The 26,433-nt window shown below is 41.8% G+C and overlaps 1 protein-coding gene across 4 annotated transcripts in view; it reads right to left on the bottom strand.

The window, feature by feature from the left end:
- TTC7B (tetratricopeptide repeat domain 7B) overlaps positions 1-26,433 on the bottom strand; it is a 159,457-nt gene that overhangs the window by 60,646 nt on the left and 72,378 nt on the right. For all 4 annotated transcript variants that reach the window (XM_086748707.1, XM_086748704.1, XM_086748705.1 and 1 more), the window contains exons 10-15: positions 19,180-19,263; positions 15,931-16,035; positions 14,445-14,562; positions 14,189-14,246; positions 10,672-10,744; positions 9,180-9,340 (exon numbers count right to left, since the gene is read on the bottom strand). In XM_086748707.1, coding sequence (XP_086604833.1) covers positions 9,180-9,340; positions 10,672-10,744; positions 14,189-14,246; positions 14,445-14,562; positions 15,931-16,035; positions 19,180-19,263 — 599 coding nt within the window. The remainder of the gene's footprint in view (positions 1-9,179; positions 9,341-10,671; positions 10,745-14,188; positions 14,247-14,444; positions 14,563-15,930; positions 16,036-19,179; positions 19,264-26,433) is intronic.

The following is a 26,433-nucleotide window of genomic DNA, read 5'->3' as shown; positions in this document are numbered from 1 at the left end:
CTGATCGAGAAGCAAAAAAGAAAGCCAGCAACAAGTAATTGAATATAAGCCTCCAACAAAGCAATTATGCTCAAAATAATTAACACAATCCTTTCCAACAGACACAATGCAGGCGATTCTCTGTATAAAGCAGTGATAAATCATACTGAGATATTTTGTGCAGTTCTTGTTTACACGTCACGAAAACTGGCTACAGTTCAACAGTGCAATAGATAACTGAAAGGCTGGAGAATGTGCCCCACTGTCAGCAAGTAGGGTGACGTTCTTATCAGAAAGGACATTTGGAGGTGACCTGATTACAGAAGCTACCATCAGAGTATGAAGTCACCAGTATTACAGAGTACTTAGTAAAGAATGATGTAAAAACCAATGGCTGGAAATAAATAAGAGATCAATTCAAATTAAGAACAAAAATACATTCTTAATGAAGAGACCAACTGAAATACTGAAACAAGCTACCACAAGCTGCAATGGCTTTTTGATCTGTTCTTAGCAAGACTAGACGTCCTCTGGAAGGTATGCTTTTGCTAAACCTATATTAATAGAAAAACTAAACCAAATCTAGCATCTTCTGATATATATAGAAGATCAAAGGTTTTAAAAATTGATCCAGCTTCAAACTCTATTAATTTGAGTTTTGACAGCTGTGCCTTTAACACTCGATGTAGAAAGCTTACAGCTTCACATAGGTCAACTCCAAAACATCTGCATGATCATCAAAACACAAAATGACACAACTGCAGTAATTTAACGTACAGGGAGAATGACAACATGAAACTAGATGGAATATGAAATACGTATATTTTTATAAAGGATTTATTTACACATTCAGTGATTTTAGGTGCATCAATTACATTATCATGATAATAAAAGCACAGAAAGAAATTCACAGAGGTGTCTGCTGCAATTGCAAAATTAACCCTTGCACAGTCAGTCTACTCTGAGTATTCGAGGAAAGCTTTACTATCAGGAAAGATATAGATATAAATTGTTCATTACAAACCATGAAAAATCAGCATTTGTAAGTACATTGAAATAATTTTTTGCATGACTGAGCAAATTAATCTTATTTCTTGGTGATTTCTTTTGAATTTCTGTGACATTGCTACCTAATCAATTTCTCTCGCCTTATCCTGAAACCAGCTTCCTCTTTCCCAATTAATCACATCTGCTTCTCATTTTTGTTCAAAGTGTCAACAGTCAGGAATGAGTCTCAATTATCCAAGCTGCATTTGCAAGCTAACAAGACGCAATTAATGAGAAGATGTTACTGAACACAACTAGCAGCAGTGTCTACTTTGGTACTTTTTCAACTGCTCCTATCAGTCTGGTTCTTTCAGGAACTGAAATCACTGGATGTCCAACACCAACAACAGGAGGCCATGCAACCAAAGCAAGTTTTTTTAAAAAACTCCAGAAAATCATTTAACTTAATAAAAAAAGTCTCCTCAACTGTTCCTCAAACAATCACCAAACATATCCAAGAGATGCAAAACCTGTTCCAAGTGATTCAGGAAAAGTGACAGATTCCTATAGTGCCAATATTAATCATACGGGTAATCTCCTCCAACTTTGGTTGCAGAGATCCCCGGTAGTGGGAAGCCCATATACATATAGAAACAGAGCTGAAGTAAAAATAGGCAGTTCAGATTGCTATTTGAAGCCTGACTCTCAAATAAACAAAAGATGCAACAAAACCAGCCCTCAAGACCCAAAAACCCAAAATTATGTGGAAACCATGAATAGGTACCCTTAGTGTGCACTCGACAGCTTCCTCTACACCCTTTAAAGTATTATTCCCCACATATTTGTTCAGAAAGCACTAGCATTGCTTCTTTGCAAGGAAAAGCAGCAGTCAGTTCTGTGACTTTTGGTGGAGTTTATGTATACTGCATTCCATCTTATGAACTCAATGCCCTTAAGAAAATGTAAATCTGTAAACTATAATGAAAAAAAACCCACAAGTGCAGCATGAAAAGAAAAAAACACAAGCAAGTAATACTGTCTTTCATGACTTACAGAAAAACCATTCCTGAGAACAAATTCATTTAACTCTCAAGATAGATAGGATGAAAATGGAATGGATTTGAAAAAGCATGTTGTTAAATGTTGACAAGAATGTATACTATACACCAACCTGAAAGACATGATATTGACAAGTCTAGCAGATCACTGTGTCTTGTCAAAACATGTATTATTGCCCTTTCCTCAAATAATTACCAGTGCTCTATTTATCAAGGAAAAACAAAGAAGTGCAAATTTAACCAGCACCACACACTGCAGTGCAACTACAACCTACCTTGAGAAAACAAAATAGTGCAGTCCACTCCCTTTAATTAGTTAACAGACCTCTGTCTCACAAAACATCAGTGTATGTATCATCATTCACTGCATGTAGAATCATAGAATCATAGAATGGTTTGGGTTGGAAGGGACCTTTAAAGGTCATCTAGTCCAACCCCCCCTGCAAGGAGCAGGACATCTTCAACCAGATCAGGTTGCTCAGAGCCCCGTCCAACCTGGCCTTGAATGTTTCCAGGGATGGGGCACCTACCACCTCTCTGGGCAACCTGTTCAAGTGCTTCACCATCCTCATTGTAAAAAAAATTCTTCTTTATGTCTGATCTAAATCTACCCTCTTTTAGCTTAAAACCATTACCCCTCATCCTTTCACAACAGGACCTGCTAAAAAGTTTCTCCCCATCTTTCCTATACACCCTCTCTAGGTACTGGAAGGCCACTATAAGGTCTCCTTGGAGCCTCCTCTTCTCCAGGCTGAACAGCCCCAACTCTCTCAGGCCTGTCCTCATAAGAGAGGTGCTCCAGCCCTCTGATCATCTTCATGCCTCTCCTCTGGACTCGCTCCAACTGGTCCATGTCCTCCTTATGTTGGGGGCTCCAGAGCTGGACACAGTACTCCAGGTGGGGTCTCACGAGAGTGGAATAGAGGGGGAGAATAATCACCTCCCTCGACCCACTGGGCATGCTTCTTTTGATGCAACCCAGGATGTGGTTGGCTTTCTGGGCTGCAAATGCACATTGCCTGCTCATGTTAAGCTTCTCATTCACCAACACCCTCAAGTTTTTCTCCTCATGGCTGCTCTCAACCCATTCTCCACTGTACCAATTCTCCATGTACCAACCAGCTCTCCTGTTATGTTCACCCAGACAACTCCTAGAAGGAAACAAGTTTGTTAATCAATAAACCGAGAAGGATGTTAAAAGGCTCTGTGATTCTGGAAAAGGTACAGTAGCTCAAAAGAGCCCTTGAGGGTCAGGAAGGAAAGGATTTAATAGTTTTCAAGAGTGACATATTTGCCTGATGTTTCTGTGAAATATTCTTGGAAGAAAAAAAAAATTCCATCACACTTCAACAAATGTAAATGTTCAAACTGTGAACTTAGTCTTCAGTTGTCTTCAAACTTGTTACCATATGTCTTTCCTTTTTGAATGTACTTAACATTAAAATAACACGCTTGCACTCCTCAAATAACCCATCTGCTGTTCCCTACTTCTGCTACTTTAAAAGCTTGTCAACTGCTATCCATTGCAGTTCAATTTTCAGCATGAAATTAGCAATTAGTATTTATTATTTTTTTCTAATTACACTAAATTCAGGCACTATACTCGTCTTTAAGTGCCCCAACACTTGAAATAACAAGGGAACCCCAAACAGCTAAGATTAAGAAAACAACATCACAAATATTTCATTAAGAAACTGACCTCTGTCTCCTTTGACTAAGAATCTGCTTTTGACTAACCACGAAGTAGAAATGGATAGAAGTGTTGTTTCAAGATTCCATATCATTCTAAAGACCACTAAGATATAGATTCCTCTGAACAAGCTGAGTCATGGAAAGGAGTCTGTAAATAAGGCTTGTCAAGTAATTGCAGATATAACTGTACTGTATATATTGCACAAGACACACAAGCCCAATATGAACCAATGCAACAACCACCATTACCTTGCATCACTTTGAATACACCTTCAGACTCAAATGCACATCTCCAGGACTGCTTATACATTCACTCTGGGTAATCATTGGATTAAAATAAATAAAATTCAAGGAAAACCCAAGCAGCTAAGACCTCCAGCCTCTCTCACAGTTAAGTACTCTAGTAATTTAAGATATATTGTGGCTCCTTCCTGCCTACACTCTTTGCATTCAGGGCAGCATGTCCCTACTTCTGTTTCAAGAGGAGAAATGGATCATCTCATGCAGTTTCCCACATAGTTTGATGGTTAGGACTCTGAGCTGCATCACCTGTGGGTTCAAATCCTGTCAAGGTGGAGAAGAACTGAACTTCACACTTCTATTACATGGAGAAGTTGTCTAATGAAAGGTGGGGGAAAAAAAAAAAACAGTGTAACTTTGGATGAATTAAAATGCAGTAGGACCTGACTGAGACTAACTATTCAGATTTTTTGGTGCTGGCACCTTACTTATACATGTCACCAAAGCAGAATATTCATATCTTTTCAGTAATCTTAATCTGTTCAGTAATCTTTTATCTAGAGGCCTTTTTATTCCTGGACCACAGCACTCAGATTTCAGGAGGCTTTAGAGGTTAGCTAGCATTTAAAAACAGATTGATTGTATTCCTCTGAAAACCATAGCTAACTTGTTTATAAGTAGAGTGGTTAAAATCTAACATTTTAAGCTTACAAAAAGTTTGACGTGATAGTGGTACAGATATTTAGCAAATATCTTGCATTTTGATTTTTTTTTTAATTGAAGACATTAATACATACTTATTGCACTTTCAGAGGTTTCTTAGATTTTCACCAGTACTTTTTCCAACACCCCTTAAGGTCTCAGAGTAGATTTCATATTTATGATGCCAATATAACAAACAAAGGAAGAACAATCAAGTCTCTATTCAAAGAAAAAGCTATACCTTGCTGCTAACAGCACAATGGGATGCTTGCTTATTCCTTCCGCTCCTTTAGATAACGATGGAACAGAATTCTTTGGCTGTGAGAAATTTCTATCTACTTTCTGACCTAGAGGTGCACGGGGCAAAATCATTATCTGATTGGCCATGTTTGTTCAGCAACTTATTAGCTTTAGAGTGCAAGAAGGTTAACACTAACTTATGATATGAAGGTATGCTTGCTGTATGCCTCAAATATTGAAGATGAATTCTAAGAATGCATCAGATTTTCAAATGTTAAAGACTGTCAGACAACATATTTACTAACTGATTGCAACAGATTCTTTCTCATTGGAAAGAATCCACTTCTCAGCATGACTCACTGTATTCTATGACTTCTTTGCAACCTCTAGCATTTTACAAAGATGCAGTATTATAAACTGCTTCTGAAAATTTAGATTCTCTTCAAAAGAAAAGCAAAATAAAAAGAACATACAGTTGTGAACAGGGCAGGTCAGCACTCAGTGCAGCGCTGTATTATACAGAGGTATGCGGATAAGAGTAACAGTAGAAGAAATAACATAAATCACAGGCTCTATGTTTTACTTTAATATGTACAAAATATAGAGATTTATTATTCTGCAAAGCTACTGAAGTGTCATTTTGCATAACGCTGAGGTAAAGGATTCTAATAGGAATACAGAGAATACCAAGAAAACTCTAGTACTATCTAGCTTACTGAGATTACAGACATGATCGAAAGATAAAATAAGAAACGTGATGATATTTGAAGTGTTTACAAAAGACAATAAAGTACCACAGGTGAATAATCAAATGTTTCAGTATATCTAAAGGTTAGCAAGCCTTAGAGAAACACAAGAGGATGTCTTCCCAGTCTGCTAGGAAGTACCATGAGATCATATTTTTTATGGAAGTTGCAGAATGAGAAAACAGAATCAACAATACCCTAAGCACTTGTGGTTTATATTTTATATATATGTACATACACGTTGTCAATCATTTCAAGAGCACCAGATACAGTGTGCAAGAACAGATTGTAAACTTGAGGTTTTGCTGATAAATCCTTGCAAAAATAACTCAGTTACATGAAGGAATCATTCCAAATTTATATTATTGACCAGACGCGTCTGTCTGGCTGTCAGTATCAATTGCAGAGAGCACACGAGGAATCTCAATCACATCCTTGACTTCTCTGGGAACCAGAAGTAACTTGACAGCACTAAAAACAAGATTCTAAGAGACTGTCTAGAGATACATATAGCTGTGCTTCACCTTGGATTCTTCAGCAATTGTTGCCACATTTGATGGCGATTCCTACTGTCAAGACATCCCTCTCAAACTCCCTAATCTGTACCAGTGGTTCGTAACACAGTACAGTGTAACACCATGGAGTTTGCATGATACTAACAATTTAGAACCACTATTATGACACATATCATTAATACACACTGTCGTGGTTTTGTTTAGTGAGGGGGGGCCTAAGGTGGTAGCTTCTGTAGGAAACTGCTAGAAGTCGCTCCCCTTTGTACAGGGGACTTGGCCAGGTCTAGGGCGGACCCACTGCTGGCCAAGGCCGAGCCGATTGGCAGCAGAATGTCCCGTGATAACGCCTCTGCAATAACGTATTTAAGAAGGGGAAAACAGGAAAAAAAAGAGAGAAGAGAAGATGTGAAGAAGCTGAGCGGGGGCAGAGGCGCAGAGGGGGAGGCACAGGCCTCATGGGCCTTGCAGGCCTCACCCTCTGGCCTCTCGCCAGGCAGCCGACTGGGCCTGACTCGGTCCGGCCCGGCTGCAAGAAGTGGAGAGGAGATGAGAAGTGAATAAGATGTAAAAAAGATCCTGAGAGACATCTACCAGCCTGTTGTGAGGAATGGCTGCAGACGCCAAGGTCAGTTCAGAAGTGAGGGGGAGGAGTAACGCGGCTCCTGGCCAAGATTCCCCTGCAGCCTGTGGTGACGACCATGGTGGAGCAGGTTGTCCCCCTGCAGCCCATGGAGGTCCACGGAGGAGCAGAGATCCACTTGGAGCCCATGAAGGACCCCGTACCGGGGGAGGTGGATGCCTGAAGGCAGCTGTGGCCCATGGAGGGCCCGCTGGGACAGCCTTTCTAGAGGGACTGCACCCGTGGAAGAGATGACCCACGCCGGAGCAGTTCCACGAAGGACTGTGGCCCGTGGGAGGGACCCCACAACGGAGCAGGGGAGGAATGTGAGGAGTTCTTCCCCCGACCATGAAAGCAGCGGCATAAAACAACGTATGATGAACTGACTGCAACCCCCATTCCCTCTTCCCCCCGTGTGCCGCTCGGGGCCGGGGGGGGGGGGGGGAAGGTAGTAGAGATAATGTTAAGCTTGGGAAGAGGGAGGGGTGGATGGAGGTTATCTTGTTCTCTGTCTCATTATCCTGCTGTTTGTAGTAATAAATGAATAGTTTTCCCCAAGTCGAGTCTGTTTTGCCCGTGACGGTAACTTTAAGGATTTCTCCCTGTCCTTATCTCAAACCTCGAGCCGTTTTTCTTACATTTTCTCTCCCTGTTCTCTCGGAGGGTGGGGGGAGTGAGAGAGAGACTGCATAGTCTGGTCCTGATCGGGGCTGAACTACGACACACATACACACATTAATAGAAAGATCAGTACTTTTTAAAACAAGTCAGGGATCATGTTTAACCACAAGATGCAGTTAGAAACAAGTATGGAAAGGCCATGAAACATATGTGAAAAATCCATAAGTATTTTTTGAACGCTCACAAGAGTAATTTTAAACGTGTTACTGAATGATCCATTGTTTTCTTATTACAATAGGGAGAACTGCAGTCTCAGAAATAGTCCTTCTAGACTATTATTATTGAGAGACATAGCAGCTTCTTCTTTGTCATTTACATTGCCACTAAGTGGCAGAAGGTGAAACAAGAACAGACAGAAGATGACAGATCATGGTGCTTTGAACGTATTTGTTTTTAACAATAATAGGGTACAAAATTAGGTAGCTGATACTTCAATTGTCTTTCAAACCATGACTTACTGACAGGTCCCTCGGACCTGAAGAAAGTATAGACAGGTTTGGGAGAGGAACTACTAGATAGTTCTGAAATTGCAAAGCATGTATGGAAGCTCCTGGTAAGAACAGACACAAGTTATAACCATTGTATGATTCTATAAGTGTGTGGACAAACTAGGAAGTGAGAAACAGCAAAAAGCCACAAAAGCAGTTGCCCAGAACTGGCTGCAAGCCACAGAAGTTCTGAAGAGAGGTGGTATCAACAGAGGTCCTTGTCAGATTCATGAGGAAAAAGGCAACAGTACATTATATAGACAGCCAAAAAGAGGCATGAAATGTCAAGGAAAAGAAGGAAAAACACTATAATCTCTTATTTTCAGACTAATAATTCTTAAAGAAAAGATATTCTTCTTGTATGTTGATACAGTAACAATTTATTACACAGGCCAGTCATTTAAAAGTTAAGATTGAGATACTTCAAAAATAGTCTACATAAGCATTTATGATATTTGTAATACTACTGATTACAACCTTAGTGACTGTTGGTAAAGCACCAGAATGGAACACTGGAAGTTAATGGAAGCTGTCCTTGAGAAGCTTCATTGTAAAGCGTTTCATCAGATATACATAAGAAAATAAATTAAAAAAAAAAAAACCTTACAAAAGTACAAAATCCAAGTGTATTTTAAGATATACTTAACATGAAGAATAAACACAAAGTATGATTTCTATCTTAAACAATAACAGATTATCTACCAAACGTACTTTTTCCCTGTTCACTTGTTCAGTTATCCATCAGCCAACTTCAGATGACTGGTTATTATACAAGTAAAAGAAGAGATTCGCTGTTATGATGTATTTTACAGAATAGATTACATACAATATGCATAGAGCTATCTGTAGGATGCGATAAATCTATCCAAGCTAATAGTAAAAAGTCTTGTTTATCCTTTTTAAGAGTGTTGTATAAGAAGAGGAAAAAAAACAAAATAGAAAAACACTCTAAAGCATGCAACAGGGAGAAGTTATCTAAACAAATATTCTGTAGAGGGAGGAGAAAAAAAAAAAAAAAAAAAAAAAATCAACTATCCAGCTCTAGTCTCCCTTCCAAAACCGAATCAAGGCTTTAATAAAAAGCAGACTTTCATTAAATGGACAAAGGGGGAGACAACTGGAAAAAAACAGGCCAATCTTCAAATCCACCCCCTCTTGAAATGAATGAGATGAGAATCTAAGAAAAATAAATATGAAAGAAAGTGTAGAAAGCAAACATGACATTCACTCACATAAAATTTTCTGGATATTCACTCAAGGCCATATCAATGATATTCAAAGCATCATGATAGTGTTTCTGGGCTGACAGTAAGAGTGCAAGGAGATGAAGAGAGTTGGCATCATCTCCTTGTAGCTGCAGAGCCTGACGAACATAACCCAAAGCTTCTGGTATCTGATTAAAAAAAAAAAAAAAAAAAAAAAAAAAAAAAAAAGAAGAAGCAGAAAAAGAAAGCACCACTATTAGGAGTATTGCCTATTACTTGATTGCATGTCCATAAAATTTTCAAAATATTCACCTGGATACCATGTAGAACTCTACAGACTCCTTTACAATACTACTCAGAAGTTTAAAGTGGACTTGGTCCTCTATAGTGAACAGTAAAAATTAAATAATATATTAACCCTCGTAAATAAGATACTTGTTTTAACAAAATAGTTCCCTTCAGCACTTTAAAAATATTCACTTACTATTTTTTCAAATATTGTTTGTATTTCTATATGACTATGTACATATTTTCATTGTAATGTATTAACCAGTCAAATTTTCATTGTAATATATTAACTAAAATGTACAGCTAGACTGCAACAGTAGCTTTTCTTCAAGTGAAATTTCATTATCTCCTTAGCTGAATGTGCTTTTGCTCAAAATAAGTACACTAAGTGTTAAACCCAGGAAATTTAATTAACCAACATGAGAAGTTTGGAATTCAGAAGTACAGAGTCATAGCCTGCTACTGAAAAATATTTTATGCTATTGAAGTGACAATCCATTCTACTCTACTACAACATAGTCCAATGTCTCTGCTACTCATTAGCAACAGTCACCTAGCATATGTAAACTACTGTACTCAAAACTACTTTCAAAAATAAACATGATACAGGAAAAGGTTTACCATGACACATACAAAGCAGCTCCACACTATCCAGATTCATGTGATATGTGGTAGAATTCTAAATCCCTTAAACATAACAGCTGTACAAGTTGGACTGAGCTCTTTAAAATATTTCCCAGTTTTCTTAAACACACTTTTATAATTTTGTTCACAATAACCAAACCTCCTACAAGTATTCAGAAAAGGCACAGATTTTAGTAGATACTCGAGACTTAAGCACTGTCAAGACAATTAAAGACTAGATGCAAGAGTCCCACTCTCCAGATAACCAGTCTGAGCAGACATTACACGTAATAGGTAAAAACAAAGTAAAAAGTCATTTTTTTTTTTCCTCTCCATCCACCAATACAAATGCTGAAACAGATAAATTCAATGACTTATGTCTTATTTCTGATCCTAGAGCTGGAAATACTGTGGCAGATCGCTGGAGAAGTGTACAAGACTGAAGGTGTTCAGAGAGAATATTTCACTTTTTTTTTTTTCCACAAATATGCATATAAGCACAAGGAAAACCAGGGTTTTGTTGAAGAAATCTTCATCTGTATCCATCAACAGATACAAATTCTAATCATCTAACAGTGTGAGGCTGCACTTTCAAAACAGAACTAACCTGTCTGGATATGGCAAGCTGCAGTGCCAAGTAAAATGCTGCGAGATGATCAGTTGGAGACAAACTGTGAGCCCTAAAAAACAAAGAAACAAAAAACCAGTCATTTTTTCCCTGTTAATACAGGTTAAACATACACACAAATGTATATATATTAATACATCCATATTCAGATCTGTTCACTACACATATGCTCATATTTTGATATAAGTGACTTCTCTCACAATTTTCAATCATCCTTGATTTAAAGGAAGCACTTTGGGCCATTAAAGATTTATTTATAATAGAAATCAATTATGTGATTCAGTATAAATCTTAAAAATGAGCAAGACAAAATTAAAATATACTCCTAAACAAACACTAGATATAATTATCTAGGAACAATTACAATAAACACTAATTACGCAGAATTTTCTTACAGAAAAAGGAAAAAACAAACAATAAAAAAATCCCCCAAAACAACATGCCTTCAAAGAGAAGAATTATTTCACTTAGAGAGTACTTGTTCAGTCACTCAAGCTTCAGCTAGTTAAAGAATAAAGCTGTTACTATCTATCAATCATTTGGTGAGTTCTGTGAAACTTCAGTTCACACCAACCAGAGGAAAAGCACTGAAAGTCTTCCAAAACAAAAAAAAAGTTTGTGAAACAAACACCTCCTCAGCACTCTGCGAAGATGGCAACAAGTACCTCTGCAAATGGTCACTATCACAAACTGGTAGCCTTGAAATCTGGCATAGGCAAGGGTCCAAAACATAACTGTATTTCTTCAGGACCTCTATTTCTTCAAGAAGTGGCCCTCTAGGTAAGTCATTAAAAAAATCCACCAAAAAAAAAAAACAAAACAAAAAAACTTGGCACATCAAAACACTCAGTTCATTACAGGTGCTCATTTTATAAACTGTGGAGGAGATGAATGCAGAATTTCAACTTCCACCTCCTAGAAAACATTTATTTTTAAGACATGGGAAGAGAAAGTGGGCTTGACACTGGTATGCTGAGCATAACACACTCTCTGTGGTAACAAATTTTTTCGTAACATCCTATACCTATATTACCAACACAAGGAACCAGCAACATTATCAACCACATTGACATGTCTTTCCAGTACAGCTGATGTATCATGTGTGAGTCTCTCTACAAACACAAGCGGGAAACATGCTAATATGCAGAAAAATCATATTTCAAAACATACTTTTCCCCTTCTCTTAGAAGGTAGCTATAGGATTTTTGAGATGCAGAAACTGTTCTTTTTGAGGGCCAAACCATTCAACTCAAGATTCAGCATGGAGTCCGAGCTACTCATATCACCAATATTGCTAACAGCAATATTAGCAATTCACTAGAGTCAAAACATACACCCTGCACATTACTAAAACCTCCAAAATATTTTAATTAAAAGTCTATATACAAGTTAAGAAAGGCCAGTAAAGGATTAATATATAACTTATCATCAATACCATCGAACATGAACTTAAAAATACAAAACATAGTTTCTAGGAGGTTTTATCAACTGGAGAAGAAAAAAAAAGAAAAAAAAAAAAAGGAAATTAGACACAATTAATTCTCATATTCCCAAGACTTTCTGTGTATAAATTTATATTCTGCTAGTTAGCACAAGCATTGCAAAGCTCCCTATCACTGCAAAAATGAAGTTCCACTAAACCTATACAGCTAAAAGACATTTGTAATAGAATCATAGAACAGTCTGGGTTGGAAGGGACCTTCAAAGGTCATCTAGTCCAACCCCCTGCAAGGAGCAGGGACATCTTCGACTAGATCAGGTTCACTGAAGAGATGCTAGGTACATTTTCAGATCTCAGTTGCACAATTCACTGCTGGGAAGTCTTCAAAACCGACCAGTTAAGAAGGTATCAAAAGACTTATTTTCAGCTGGAAAGAATGAAACAGAAAAATTCCTGGGTGAAAGATGACTTAACACGCAACTAAGTAACAATATTTGAATAGATTATGTGAAAGAGTAACTTTACAGTGCTAAGAAGCTGAATATAATTTGAAAAATATTTCTCCTAACCTACTGTGTACTGTTTATTCTCTTTTAATTCAAACCACTTATTCTTTTTCTAGAGCATCCTAATAAAATACTACCACAATAAGCACTATGCCACCTGCAAAAGCACTCTCATACTTACAGGTGGTCAAAACACTGTACAGCCTCAACCCTCAGAAAATGGAGATTTTCCAGACTGACAGCAGGGAATGACTCTCAGAATTTTGGGAATCGCTATACTAAATTGGAGGATGAAGTCAGGAGGTGCTGAACTGGAATGGATTACCTTCAGGCTACAGTTAATTTCATTCCTTACCGTTTCAAAGAACCAGCAGAAGAAAGCAATTCACTATTAGAACCTCAAAAGCAGTGAAAGGGTAGAAATGGTGAGAAAGCACAGTATTTTTGAAACAGTGATGATTAAGACAGTGGTAAGAGGGCTGGGTGAGGAACTGAAGTATAAACCAGATGGTAGAAAGTTCAGTTTCAACATAGAGAAAGAATGCTGAAGTAATAAAAAACTATTAATACCATTAATGAACAGGAAGATCAAAGGTATGTTAAAACATATTTATATACAGAGCCATAGTTATGACAAGACAGAAAAATGAAGGACCAATACATACCAGCCTCACTCTAAACTTACCTGCAGAAAACTTCTTCAACCCTATTTGCTCAGATACAAAATCATCAACAAAAATCTGACTCTCCACATTAATGCACAAATCAGTTTCTCTGAAGCATTTAGGCCTATCTCACCGAAGTACGGTTTTTAAGGGTATAGAAACATAAAAAGAGATATATTTACATGGTGCAGCACTCCTGCCAGCTTTGTCATCAAGATTTGTTTCATCTATAATTAGAGTAAGGATGTAATCATTCACCTGTTTATTGTCATTTTCTTTGAAGGGTCAAACCCTTGAGAATGAACTACTGTCAACCCCAACAGCGCTAACAGTTCTGTGTAAGGCACTTGGAAGACAGAGCATTTGCATTGTCCCTGCTTACAGTGTTAAATCTCCAGATAGAATTTTTTTCTTTCCCCCTAGCTTACTACTTTACTACCTGCATTTCACCCCTCATCCACAGCAGTGAGGCCTCAATTATTGCTCTGCCTCTACAGTGATAATTGCAAAAGTCTGCTATACAATCTGATCCGTGACAACTCTTCTAGAAACACTATCACAATGAATCATGACTTGAAACACTGCATCATAAGATCTTCCCTTCTAGATCAGAACAGAACACTCCTTTAAGCAAATATTTTATACTACAGAGCAACACAAATGTCCTTAAAATGAAATAAAATTAAATCCTTAGAAATCAATTTAGATATTTCTGACAGAAAATAATGAAGTAAATGCTAAAGAAATACATTCTGTACTCATGAAGGGAGACTCCCAGAGGTGAAATCCTCATTACACAATCTTTTACAAGTCTCTCTTTTTAACACATAATAAAAGCTTTTCAGTACATATAGCAGGAAAAAAAAAGATTAACACCCACTCACCTCTGAAACGCAAGAAGAGCCTTTCTCTGCAAGACCTCTTGCATCCCTCGCAAAGATGCTGAAAAGGATACATTTAATCAGTGATAAGCAAGATCAAGAGATTTCATTCCACATGCTCATTGAAGAAGTTTTAATATACTGACTGAAAAAAGTGGTCGCACACAGAAGCTTTAATTTTAAGTACAGCATTCCACTAGGTATCCTTTTTTTAGGCAACATGGGAATTTCCAAAAGTTGATATTTACTCTTATCTTACCATCAGTAGCCTGTAGACTGTAAGTCAATCCCAGTGCCAAGTAGCCTTTTGCTTTGAACTCTGATGTTTTGTCCCCAAGATCAACAACTGTTTTGGCAAATCGTTCAGCTTCTTCCAACTGAAAATATTATAAAACATCCATGTAAGTCTAAAACTAGCTAAAATCTTACATGATAATAAGAAGTACACACAGCATGTGTATTACGCATACTGAGTCCGTTGAAATCCCAGCCATGGTCGCTTGTAAGGAATATTTTGTTTTTTATTAGACTTAGTTTTGCTGCTAAATACTAAGCAAAGAATACAGATTTTAAGTTGAAGCACCCATTCCTATGGTTGAGAGAAACTGACACACAACACACAGATCATTCTAAACTTACTGTGGTTTTGCCTTTTTCCTTCCCCCCACCCCACTGCAAAATAAAAAAGACATTTCTGGTACGTATATGCCATCTACCATTTTTGCATTTCATAAATCGAGTTCTTGCCCCATGAATAATTTCTTCAGCAAAATCAATTACAAGAACTCTGGCTCCAACCCTGTAAAAAAGAGTATAGCCATGCAGAATTCTGCATCACATACAATATTACTGAACGTGTGCAAACTCAAAAATACAGAAACATGTAAAAGATCAAGGTTTAACTGCACACCCATGCTAGCACACTATTTAACAATCTAGAAAGAAAAAAAAAAAGAACATTTGAATCCATTCCAGTAAACGTAAATGCTAAGTACAGTAAGCTACTCCATATGGAGTCAATCCATAGGGAACAATTTACAGAACTAGGACCTACATTAATTATTAATACTGTATTTTTGTCAGCCTCAACAAGACCCGTTTCTGCTGCTGCACCACTTTATCAGTTTCTGATTGTGACCTTTCCCTCCTCTTGTCTTCCTTTTTAAAATATACTGATTCTTCTAAAAATTATACACGTATCTTGAAAACCACATGGTGATCTTCTATCACCTTAATGTTTTTTTGTACAAATATACCAATTTCAGTGTTATGGAAAATACAATTGAAGTAACAGTTTTTAAAAAGACACCGTCCCTACTAGGAATTCATAAACCCCAGCTGCCTGTGAACATGGTATCACCAGAAGAGACTCTTGAATATAAGAGATTTGTCTCCTTATCTTCCAAAAAATAAATTTATCTTCCTCTTGCACAGAGGAAACAGAAGTCTAAGTTGTGTTTTTAATCTCTGTATGTCAACAATGTTTCAATTTCTAATACATTTTTAGCTATTTCTTAGAGCTGTATCAAAATACGCTACCTTGATAAACATAAAACTGCTGTCAAATATTTAAAATTAGCCATGCAAACAGGGTTGTACATGTGCATATACACATCTGTGCTGTATTTTTAGAGATGACCAACTGCATGTAGTCACTGTGCAAACGTATTTGCTGCATCCTTAAACTAACATTTTACTGCATTTTAGCACAGCTCTTGCTGAAAAGACAGAGTGGCAGGGCTTACCCAGTGGAGTGATCCCATACAGAGCTTTGCAGCAAGGAGTGGAATAGTTGCATCATCTGGTTTCAGACGTATACATTCCTTCAAGACTTTAACAGCTCGAGCAGACTGTTAAAAACATTTTTCATTGAAATTACTAAAAGCATAAATATGTTTCCCAGATAGGAGATTCCTATTTCCATAATTTTCTGCATTTTTCCCATGAGAAGGAGACATTACTAAACATCTTGTTGACAATTTGTCACAACTCCTCATGCCAGTGAAACACAAGACTTTAGACACTGCTGCTGTTATTTAACCTGTATGAACTATCATTAAGTGCTGCTGGTGAAACAGTTGCCCAGAACGTAATTCCAATGGTACATGACTCAGAAAACAGTTTTGAGATGCATCTAAAACTTTGCTAGGCCTGTAAGCTCACAACATTTGAGCCAGGCAAATGAACGTGCAGGAACAGGACAGAGTCTTCAGAAGCAGCAGTGTTTTAGTGTTCTTTGGGAGTCACAACAGCACTTAGGAATAGCTCTGATATAAGATTGTATAACACACTGGCATTGCTCCTCTTTTTTAAAGTCATTTGCCTACATCCATTCACAGTTTAGAAGATAACTCAAAGTAAACAGAGAATGGGAAGAAGAATAAAGTCTATTCAGAATGAATGTGCTTCTAAAAACATATTCTAAGGAAAATACAAATCATTCTTTCCCCCATACTGAAGGTAAGCAAATTACCCCCATGGAGAATGATCTTTTAGAAAATTAGTATTACGTACATTACATAATGAATGTGCTTTATTTTACACAGTATGACAGGAGAAAGTAAAAAGAACTGAAAACAAAGATTGGAAGAAGTGCATGATAACTTCTGTCTGCAAGTGACAGAGAAGCCAATGAGGAGAGGTGCTATGCTGGACCTTGTTCTCACCAGCAGGGAGGGACTGCTGGGGAACGTGGAGCTCAAGGGCAGCCTTGGCTGCAGTGACCATGAGATGGTGGAGTTCAAGATCCTCGGGGCAGTGAGGAGGGAGTGCAGCAAGCTCTCTACCCTGGACTTCAGGAGGGCAGACTTTGGCCTCTTCAGGGATCTGCTTGGTAAAGTACCATGGGATAAAGCCCTGGAGGGAAGAGGGGCCCAAGAAAACTGATTAATGTTCAAGGATCACCTCCTCCAAGCTCAGGAGTAATGCATCTCAACAAAGAGGAAGTCAGGTAAAAACACCAGACAGCGTGCACTGATGAACAAGGAGCTCCGGGACCAACCGAAAAACAAAAAGGAAGCCTACAGAGGGTGGAAGCAAGGACAGGCAGCCTGGGAGGAATACAGAGAGATTGCCTGAGCACCCAGGGATCAGGTAAGAAAGGCTAAAGCCCTGATGGAATTGAATCTGGCCAGTGACGTTAAGGGCAACAAGAAACACTTCTTTAGGTATGCTGGGGAAAAAAGGAAGACCAGGGAGAATGTGGGCCCTCTCCAGAAGGAAACAGGAGACGTGGTTACCTGGGATATGGAGAAGGCTCAGGTACTCAATGACTTTTTTGCCTCAGTCTTCACCAGCAAAGGCTCTAGCCACATTGCCTAAGTCACAGAAGGCAAAAGCAGAGACTGGGAGAATGAAGAACTGCCCACTGTAGGAGAAGAGCAGGTTCAGGACCATCTAAGGAACCTAAAGGGACACAAGCTCATGAGACCTGATGAGATGCATCTGTGGGTCCTGAGGGAACTGGCAGATGAAGTTGCCAAGACACTGGCCATCATATTTGAGAAGTGATGGCAGTCTGCTGAGGTTCCTGCTGAACCCATTTTCAAAAAAGGAAACAAGTAAGACATGGGGAACTACAGGCCAGTCAGTCTCACCCCTGTGCCTGGCAAGGTCATGCAGCAGATTCTCCTGGAAACTATGCCAAGGCACATGGAAAATAAGGAGGCGATTGGTTGGTGACAGCCAGTACAGCGTCACTAAGGGCAAATCATGCCTGACCAATTCGGTGGCCTTCTACGATGGGGTTACAGCATTAGTGGACAAGGGACAACCAAATGACACCATCTATCTGGACTTATGCAAAGCTTTTGACACTGTCGCACATGACATCCTTCTCTCTAAACTGGAAAGACATGGATTTGATGGGTGGACCACTTGGCGGATACAGAATTAGCTGGATGGTCACACTCCGAGAGTGGTGGTCAATGGCTCGATGTCCAAGTGGAGACCGGTGACAAACGGCATTCCTCAGGGTTTGCTATGGGGACTGGCCCCATTTAACATCTTTGTCAGCGACATGGACAGTGAGATAAGAGTGCACACTCAGCAAGTCTGCCAACAACACTAAGCTGTGTGGTCCAGGTGACCCGTTGGAGGGAAGGGATGCCATCCAGAGGAACGTTGACAGGCTGGAGAGGTGGGCCCATGCAAACCTCATGAAGTTCAACCAGTCCAAGTGCAAGGGTCAGGGCAGTCCCAAGCACAAATACAGGCTGGGTGGAGAATGGATTGAAAGTAGCCCTGAGGAGAAGGACTTGGTGTTGGTGGACAAGAAGCTCAACATGAGCAGGCAATGTGCATTTGCAGCCCAGAAAGCCAACCACATCCTCGGCTGCGTCAAAAGAAGTGTGGAAACATTCAAGGCCAGGTTGGATGAGGCTCTGAGCAACATGATCTGGTTGGAGATGTCCCTGCTCTTTGCAGGGGGGTTGGAGTAGATTACTTTTGAAGGTCCCTTCCAACCCAAACTACTCTATGATTCTAAGATTGTGTCTCATAACATAAGTTCCTAGGTTATATAAAAATAAAAAAAAAAACCAAAACTCACTACAATTGCACAGAATACAGTCTCAAAGACAGCAATATTAAAAAGACGCAGTCAGATATTCCCAAAGACAAAAAACTGCAAAAGCATCACGGCTCAGTGTTAATTTGTACCTAAGTGTAAATCTCGCTCATCAAAACAGCACTTAAACAAGTTTTTATTGGATAATATAATCTCTTATAACTCATTACTTACATTCAATTAGCTAAGCTTAAGCTTGTTCCAAGACAGTTCTTATCATCACCTTTCCAGCTTCCTAACTTAGAAACTATTGAAATGACAACATTCTTTGTACAGCACTAAGCATAAATTCAGGAGTACTGTGTACTTAACTGATTTACGGATTAGAATTATTTTCAAAAACACTACAGATTAAAATAATGGAAATGCCAAATGCTGTTATCAAAAGCCATCAACATAAGAATTGCATCAAATAATTAAGACTTACTTTTCCTGCTGCCATCAAGGACAATGCAAATTGATACCAGAGATGGAACTCTTCAAATGCAAACTTCATGGCTCGCTCTAAACACTAATTTTGGGGGGGGAAAAAAAGTTATTTAAGGATATATTCTTCAATTATTAAGAAGATACACTAGTAGAAAAATTTTCTTATGGACTCATACCAAAAATAGATGTAATTAAAAATCTAAATAATTTTTAAAAGTTAAGTGAAAACAGCTGTCAGATTTTATTTGGAAAAAAATAATTTAATAGAAAATTTATTTCCCATTTCTTACGTTTGTTTAAATACTCATGGTACTACTGTCCTTTTTAGTCTGAAAGAAAAAATTACAAATATCAGCTTACTGAAGGTAGCAGCTGCAAAGGCAGGAGATAAGTCTTAAGTGAAAAGGAAAATTGTACACACACTCTTCCTAAATTGTAAATACTTAACAAACAATGGCACCACAAGTACTTATCAGTATCACTCAAAAGGGGAGGGTAAAGATTCCCTGACAGCATAATTTCTATTTTTAACAATTTTAATTTCACACTCAATATTCTGCAGAGATTTTCAACTTAACAACTGAATGCTAAAAGGATTGAGATTAAATATATTTAAATTAGCATTATATGCTAATTTTGAAGGTTTCATATCTGCTGTTGTGAATAAGAATTATTTCATTTTGCTATGCTCATTTTTACTAATCAAGCCGGCTCCAGAGAGTCAAAAGGTGCAATACTTTTCTGGATTAAACTGATTTAGCAATTAACTTTCTAGTTTGCATGGTCCAATTACATGAAGCAGCTTTTCTGCTCTGATAGTTACAATGTATATGCTAAACTGTAATGTCATAGAATCACAGAATCATAGAATGGTTAGGGTTGGAAGGGACCTTCAAAGGTCATCTAGTCCAACCCCCCTGCAAGGAGCAGGGACATCCCTGACTAGATCAGGTTGCTCAGAGCCTCATCCAGCCTGGCCTTGAACGTTTCCAGGGATGGGGCATCCACCACCTTTCTGGGCAACCTGTTCCAGTGTTCTATAACTCGCATCGTAAAAAATTTTTTCCTAATTTCTAATCTAAATCTACCCCCCTCTATTTTAAAACCATTACCTCTCGTCCTATCGCAACAGGCCCTACTAAACAGCCTTTCCCCATCTTTCCTGTAGGCCCCCTTGAGGTACTGGAAGACCGCTATCAGGTCTCCCCGGAGCCTCCTCTTCTCCAGGCTGAACAGCCCCAACTCTCTCAGCCTGTCCTCATAAGAGAGGTGCTCCAGCCCTTTTATCATCTTCATGGCCCTCCTCTGGACCTTCTCCAACTGGTCCATGTCCTTCTTGTGTTGGGGGCTCCAGAGCTGGACACAGTACTCCAGGTGGGGTCTCACCAGGGCAGAGTAGAGGGGCAGAATCACCTCCCTCGACCTGCTGGCCACGCTTCTCTTGATGCAGCCCAGGATGCGGTTGGCCTTCTGGGCCACAAGGGCGCATTGCCTGCTCATGTTGAGCTTCTCATCCACCAGCACTCCCAAGTCCTTCTCCTCAGGGCTGCTCTCAATCCATTCCCCGCCCAGCCTGTATTTGTGCCTGGGATTGCTGTGACCCAGGTGCAGGACCTTGCACTTGGCCTGGTTGAACTTCATGAAGTTGGTACGGGCCCATCTCTCCAGCCTGTCAAGGTCCCTCCGGATGGCATCCCTCCCTTCCAGCGTGTCGATGGCACCACACAACTTGGTGTCGTCGGCAAACTTGCTGAGGGTGCACTCTATCCCACTGTCCATGTCGCCGACAAAGATTTTGAACAGGGCTAGGCCCAGCACGGACCCCTGAGGGACGCCACTCGTGACCGGTCTCCACATGGACATCGAGCCGTTGACCACCACTCTCTGAGTGCGGCCATCCAGCCAACTCCTTATCCACCGAGTGGTCCGTCCATCAAACCCACGTCTCTCTAGTTTAGAGAGAAGGATGTCATGTGGGACAGTGTCAAAAGCTTTGCACAAGTCCAGGTAGATGATGTCAGTTGCTCGTCCCTTGTCCACCGATGCCGTCACCCCGTCATAGAAGGCCACCAAATTGGTCAGGCACGATCTGCCCTTGGTGAAGCCATGTTGGCTGTCACCAACCACCTCCTTGCTCTCCATGTGCCTTAGCATGGTTTCCAGGAGAATCTGCTCCATGACCTTGCCAGGCACAGAGGTGAGGCTGACCGGCCTGTAGTTACCTGAGTCTTCCTTATTCCCCTTTTTAAAAATTGGGGTTATGTTCCCCCTCTTCCAGTCATTGGGGACCTCACCAGACCACCACGACTTCTCAAATATGATGGCCAGTGGCTTGGCAACTTCATCCGCCAGTTCCCTCAGGACCCGCGGATGGATCTCATCAGGACCCATGGACTTGTGCACCTTCAGGTTCCTCAGATGATCCCGAACCTGCTCTTTGAGTACAATGGGCAGTTCTTCATTCTCACAGTCCCTGCTTGCACCTTCTACAGCTTGGGCGGTGGGACAGGAACTCTTGTCGGTGAAGACTGAGGCAAAAAAGTCATTGAGAACCTCAGCCTTCTCCATGTCCCTTCTGGAGGGGGTCTACATTTTCCCTGGACTTTCTTTTGTCCCCTACGTACCTATAAAAGCTCTTCCTGTTACATTTTATATCCCTGGCCAGATTCAGTTCTGCCAGGGCTTTGGCCTTCCTTACCTTATCCCTGGCCACTTGCGCAGCCTCTTTGTAGTCCTCCCAGGCTACCTGTCCCCACTTCCAACCTCTATAGGCTTCCTTTTTCACTTTCAGTTGGTCCAGGAGCTCCTTGCTCATCCACGCCGGCCTCCTGGCCTTTTTGCCCGACTTGTTTTTCATCGGGATGCACCTCTGCTGAGCTTGGAGGAGGTGCTCCTTGAATATGGACCAACTTTCCTGGGCCCCTCTTCCCTCCAGGGCCGCCTCCCATGGCACTTGGCCCATCAGGTCCCTGAAGAGGCCGAAGTCCGCCTTCCTGAAGTCTAGGGCAGAGAGCTTGCCGTGTATTTTCCTTGCTGCCCCGTGGATCTTGAACTCCACCATGTCATGGTCGCTGCAGCCAAGGCTGTCCTTTACTTTCACATCCCCCACCAGCCCCTCCCTGTTGGTGAGCACAAGGTCGAGCATGGCACCCCTCCTTGTCGGCTCCTCTATCGCCTGCAGGAGGAAGTCGTCATCCACGCATTCTAGGAACCTCCTGGACTGCCTGTGCCCTGCCATGTTGTCTCTCCAACAGATGTCAGGGTGGTTGAAGTCCCCCATGAGGACCAGGGCCTGTGACCGTGAGGCTGCTCCTATCTGCCTATAGAGCACTTCGTCCGCTCTATCCTCCTGGCCAGGCGGCCTGTAACAGACCCCTACCGTGACGTCCCCTGTCCGTCCCCATCCTCTAATCTTGACCCATAAGCTCTCTGTCAGCTCCTCCTCCATTCCCAGGCGGAGCTCCACACACTCCAGCCAGTTGCTGACGTAGAGAGCGACACCCCCTCCTCATCTCCCCTTCCTGTCTTTTCTAAAAAGCCTATACCCCTCCATGTTGACGCTCCAGTCGTATGTGTCATCCCACCACGTCTCCGTGATGCCAATGAGGTCGTAGCCCTGCTCGTGTGCAAGCATCTCCAGCTCTTCCTGTTTATTCCCCATGCTGCGTGCATTGGTATAGAGACACTTCAGCTGGGCCCCCGACAAAGCCGACTTGCTGGCTGGAGCTACAGGGGTGCTATTGCACTGCAGTTTAGGTTGATTTGCACTTATCTGTGATCACGAACTATTTTTCACATTCAAACTCAGCTTTAACATTACAGAAAGCACAGCCAGGTGTGTAGCATGTTCACACACTTCAACAGAACCTGAAGCAAACAACAGCACTGAGGATGAAACAAAACAAATACAAGAATTACAGAATTACAGAATTATTATCAAGATTGGAAAAGACCTAAAAGATCATCCAGTCCAACCATCACCAATACTTCTCAGCTAAATCATATCCCTCAACACAACATCCAAACGTTTCTTGAACACCCCCATGGTCGGTGACTCCACCACCTCCCTGGGCAGTGCATTTCAGTGCCTGACTATGCTTTCCGAGAAGTAATATTTCCTAATGTCCAGCCTGAATCTCCCCTGGCGCAGCTTGAAACCATTGCCTCTAGTTCTATCACTGTCTACACGAGAGAAAAGGCCGACCCCTAGCTCACTACAACCTCCCTTCAGGAAGTTATAGAGAGCTATAAGGTCTCCCCTGAGCCTCCTCTTCTCCAGACTGAACAATCCCAGCTCCCTCAGCCGCTCCTCATAAGGCCTGTGCTCCAGACCCCTCACCAGCTTCGTAGCCCTCCTCTGAACGCGTTCCAGGGCCTCAATGTCTTTCTTGCAGTGAGGGGCCCAAAACTGAACACAGTACTCGAGGTGCAGCCTCACCAGCGCCGAGTACAGGGGGACAATTACCTCCCTGTTCCTGCTAGTAACACTGTTTTTGATGCAAGCCAGGATGCCATTGGCCTTCTTGGCCACCCGGGCACACTGTCGGCTCATGCTCAGCCGAGCATCAATCAGTACCCCCAGGTCCGTTTCCTCCACACAGTCCTCCAGCCACTCCGCCCCAAGCCTATAGCGCTGCCTGGGGTTGTTGTGGCCGAAGTGCAGGACTCGGCATTTGGTCTTGTTGAACCTCATCCCATTGGCTTCAGCCCAGCTCTCCAGCCTGTCCAGATCCCTCTGTAGGGCCTTGCTACCCCCAGGCAGATCCACACTCCCAGCCAATTTGGTGTCATCTGCGAACTTACTGAGGGTGCACTCAATGCCCTCATCCAGATCATCAATAAAGATATTGAAGAGGACAGGCCCCAGCACCGACCCCTGGGGAACACCACTTGTGACCGGTAGCCAGCTGGATTTAACTCCATTCACCACCACTCTCTGAGCCCGGCCCTCCAGCCAGCTCCTTACCCAGCCAAGAGTGTACCCATCCAAGCCATGGGCTGCCAGCTTCTGCAGGAGAATACCGTGGGAGACAGTGTCAAAGGCTTTGCTGAAGTCTAGGTAGACCACATCAACAGCCTTTCCCTCATCCAGCAGATGGGTCACTTGATCATAAAAGGAGATCAGGTTGGTCAAACAGGACCTGCCCTTCATGAACCCATGCTGGCTAGGCCTGATCCCCCGGCCATCCCGCACATGCCGCATGATCTCCCTCAAGACTATCTGTTCCATAACCTTCCCTGTAACCGAGGTCAGGCTAACAGGCCTGTAGTTCCCCGGATCCTTCTTACAACCTTTCTTGTAAATGGGAGTCACGTTGGCAATCCTCCAGTCTTCCGGGACCTCACCAGTCAACAAGAAGCGCTGATAGATGATGGAAAGCGGCTCGGCTATCACCTCCGCCAGTTCCCTCAGCACTCTTGGGTGGATCTCATCCGGCCCCATGGACTTGTGGCAGTCCAGCTGGAGTAGTAAGTCTCTGACCGTTTCTTCCAGAATCACAGGGGGGTTAGCGTGCTCCCCAGCCGAGACTACCAGGTCAGAGAGAGGAGTACCCTGAGGATAACTGGTCTGACCTTTAAAGACAGACGTAAAGAAGGCATTCAGAACCTCCGCCTTTTCCTCATCCTCAGTGGTCACATTCCCAGCCTCATCCAGCAAAGAGTGGATATTCTCCTTTGTCCTCCTCTTACTGTTAATGTATTTATAAAAGAGTTTCTTATTCCTTTTCACCCCAATGGCCAGGTTAAATTCAAGCTGGGCTTTCACCTTTCTGATTTCACCTCTACACATCCTAACGACTTCCTTGTATTCATTCTCAGTTGCCCGTCCCTCCTTCCACAGGCGGTAGATTCTCTTTTTCTCCCGGAGCCTCAAGAATAGCTCCCTATTCATCCACGCTGGTCTTCTTCCCCACCGGCTCATTTTGCGGCTCAGGGGGACCGCCTGCTCCTGCGCCCTTAAGACTCCCTTCTTGAAGAGCAACCAGCTCTCTTGGACCCCTTTGTTCGCTAAGACTGAATGCCAGGGGACTCCCCCTACTAGTCTCTTGAACAATTCAAAGTCCGCCCTCCGGAAGTCCAAGGTAGCAGTTTTACTATTCCCCCTCCAAGCTCCACCATGAATTGAGAAATTTATCATTTCATGGTCACTCTGTCCAAGGCAGCCCCCAACCTCCACATCTCCCACCAGACCTTCCCTGTTTGCGAACAGCAGGTCTAGCGGGGCAGTTCCTCTCATGGGCTCTCTGACCAACTGCATTAGGAAGGCATCCTCTATGCACTCCAAAAACCTCCTAGACTGCTTCTTCTGTGCTGTGCTGTACTCCCAGCATATGTCAGGGAAGTTGAAGTCCCCCATGAGGAAAAGGGCTGACGACCGTGCAGCTCGTGCCAGCTGCTTGTAGAACACCTCATCTGTCTCTTCATCCTGGTTTGGCGGTCTATAACAGACGCCCACCAGGATGTCTGCCTTGTCAGCCCTTCCTCTGATCTTTACCCATAGGGATTCAATGTTATCATCCCCAGTCACAATCTCAGTAGCAGAAAAGGATTCCCTAATGTAGAGAGTCACACCACCACCCCTCCCTTCCTTGCCTGTCCCTCCTGAAGAGTTTGTAGCCATCCATTGCAGCGCTCCAGTCATGGGAGCAATCCCACCACATTTCTGTTATGGCAACTAGGTCATAGTTTGCCTGCCGCACTATGGCTTCCAACTCTTCTTGCTTGTTCCCCATGCTGCATGCATTAGTGTAGACGCACCTCAGCTGAGCCCCTCGCCTCTCTCCTAATCCCAATACCACTTCCCCAGGCCGATCTCTAGCAGGCCTGGCTTTATCCCCTTCCCCCTTCCTATCTAGTTTAAAACTCTCTCTATAAGTCCCGCCAGCTCCTGGGCAAGTATCCGTTTCCCTTTTGGAAACAGGCAATTCCCATCAGCCGACCTCAGGCCAGGTGCTGAGTAGACCGCCCCGTGATCAAAGAATCCAAAATTTTTGCATTTGCACCAACCTCTCAGCCATGCATTTATAAGATGGCTTTTTCTGCTTATCTCAGTGTTTGTCCCTGCCACCAAAGGAATACTGGCAAACACTACTTGTATGCCCGCTCCATCAACTAACTTCACCAGCCTCCTAAAATCATGTTTTATAATCCTCAGGCTTCTATCAGCAATCCCATCGCTGCCAGCCTGAACTATCAATAAAGGGTAATAATCAGAGTGGCGGATAAGGCTGGGGAGTTTTCTAGAAATATC

The sequence above is a fragment of the Chlamydotis macqueenii genome, chromosome 5, assembly GCF_036417535.1.
Source record: "Chlamydotis macqueenii isolate bChlMac1 chromosome 5, bChlMac1.mat, whole genome shotgun sequence".
In the NCBI taxonomy this organism is placed as follows: domain Eukaryota; kingdom Metazoa; phylum Chordata; class Aves; order Otidiformes; family Otididae; genus Chlamydotis; species Chlamydotis macqueenii.
This window is presented reverse-complemented; position numbering and strand designations above follow the sequence as displayed.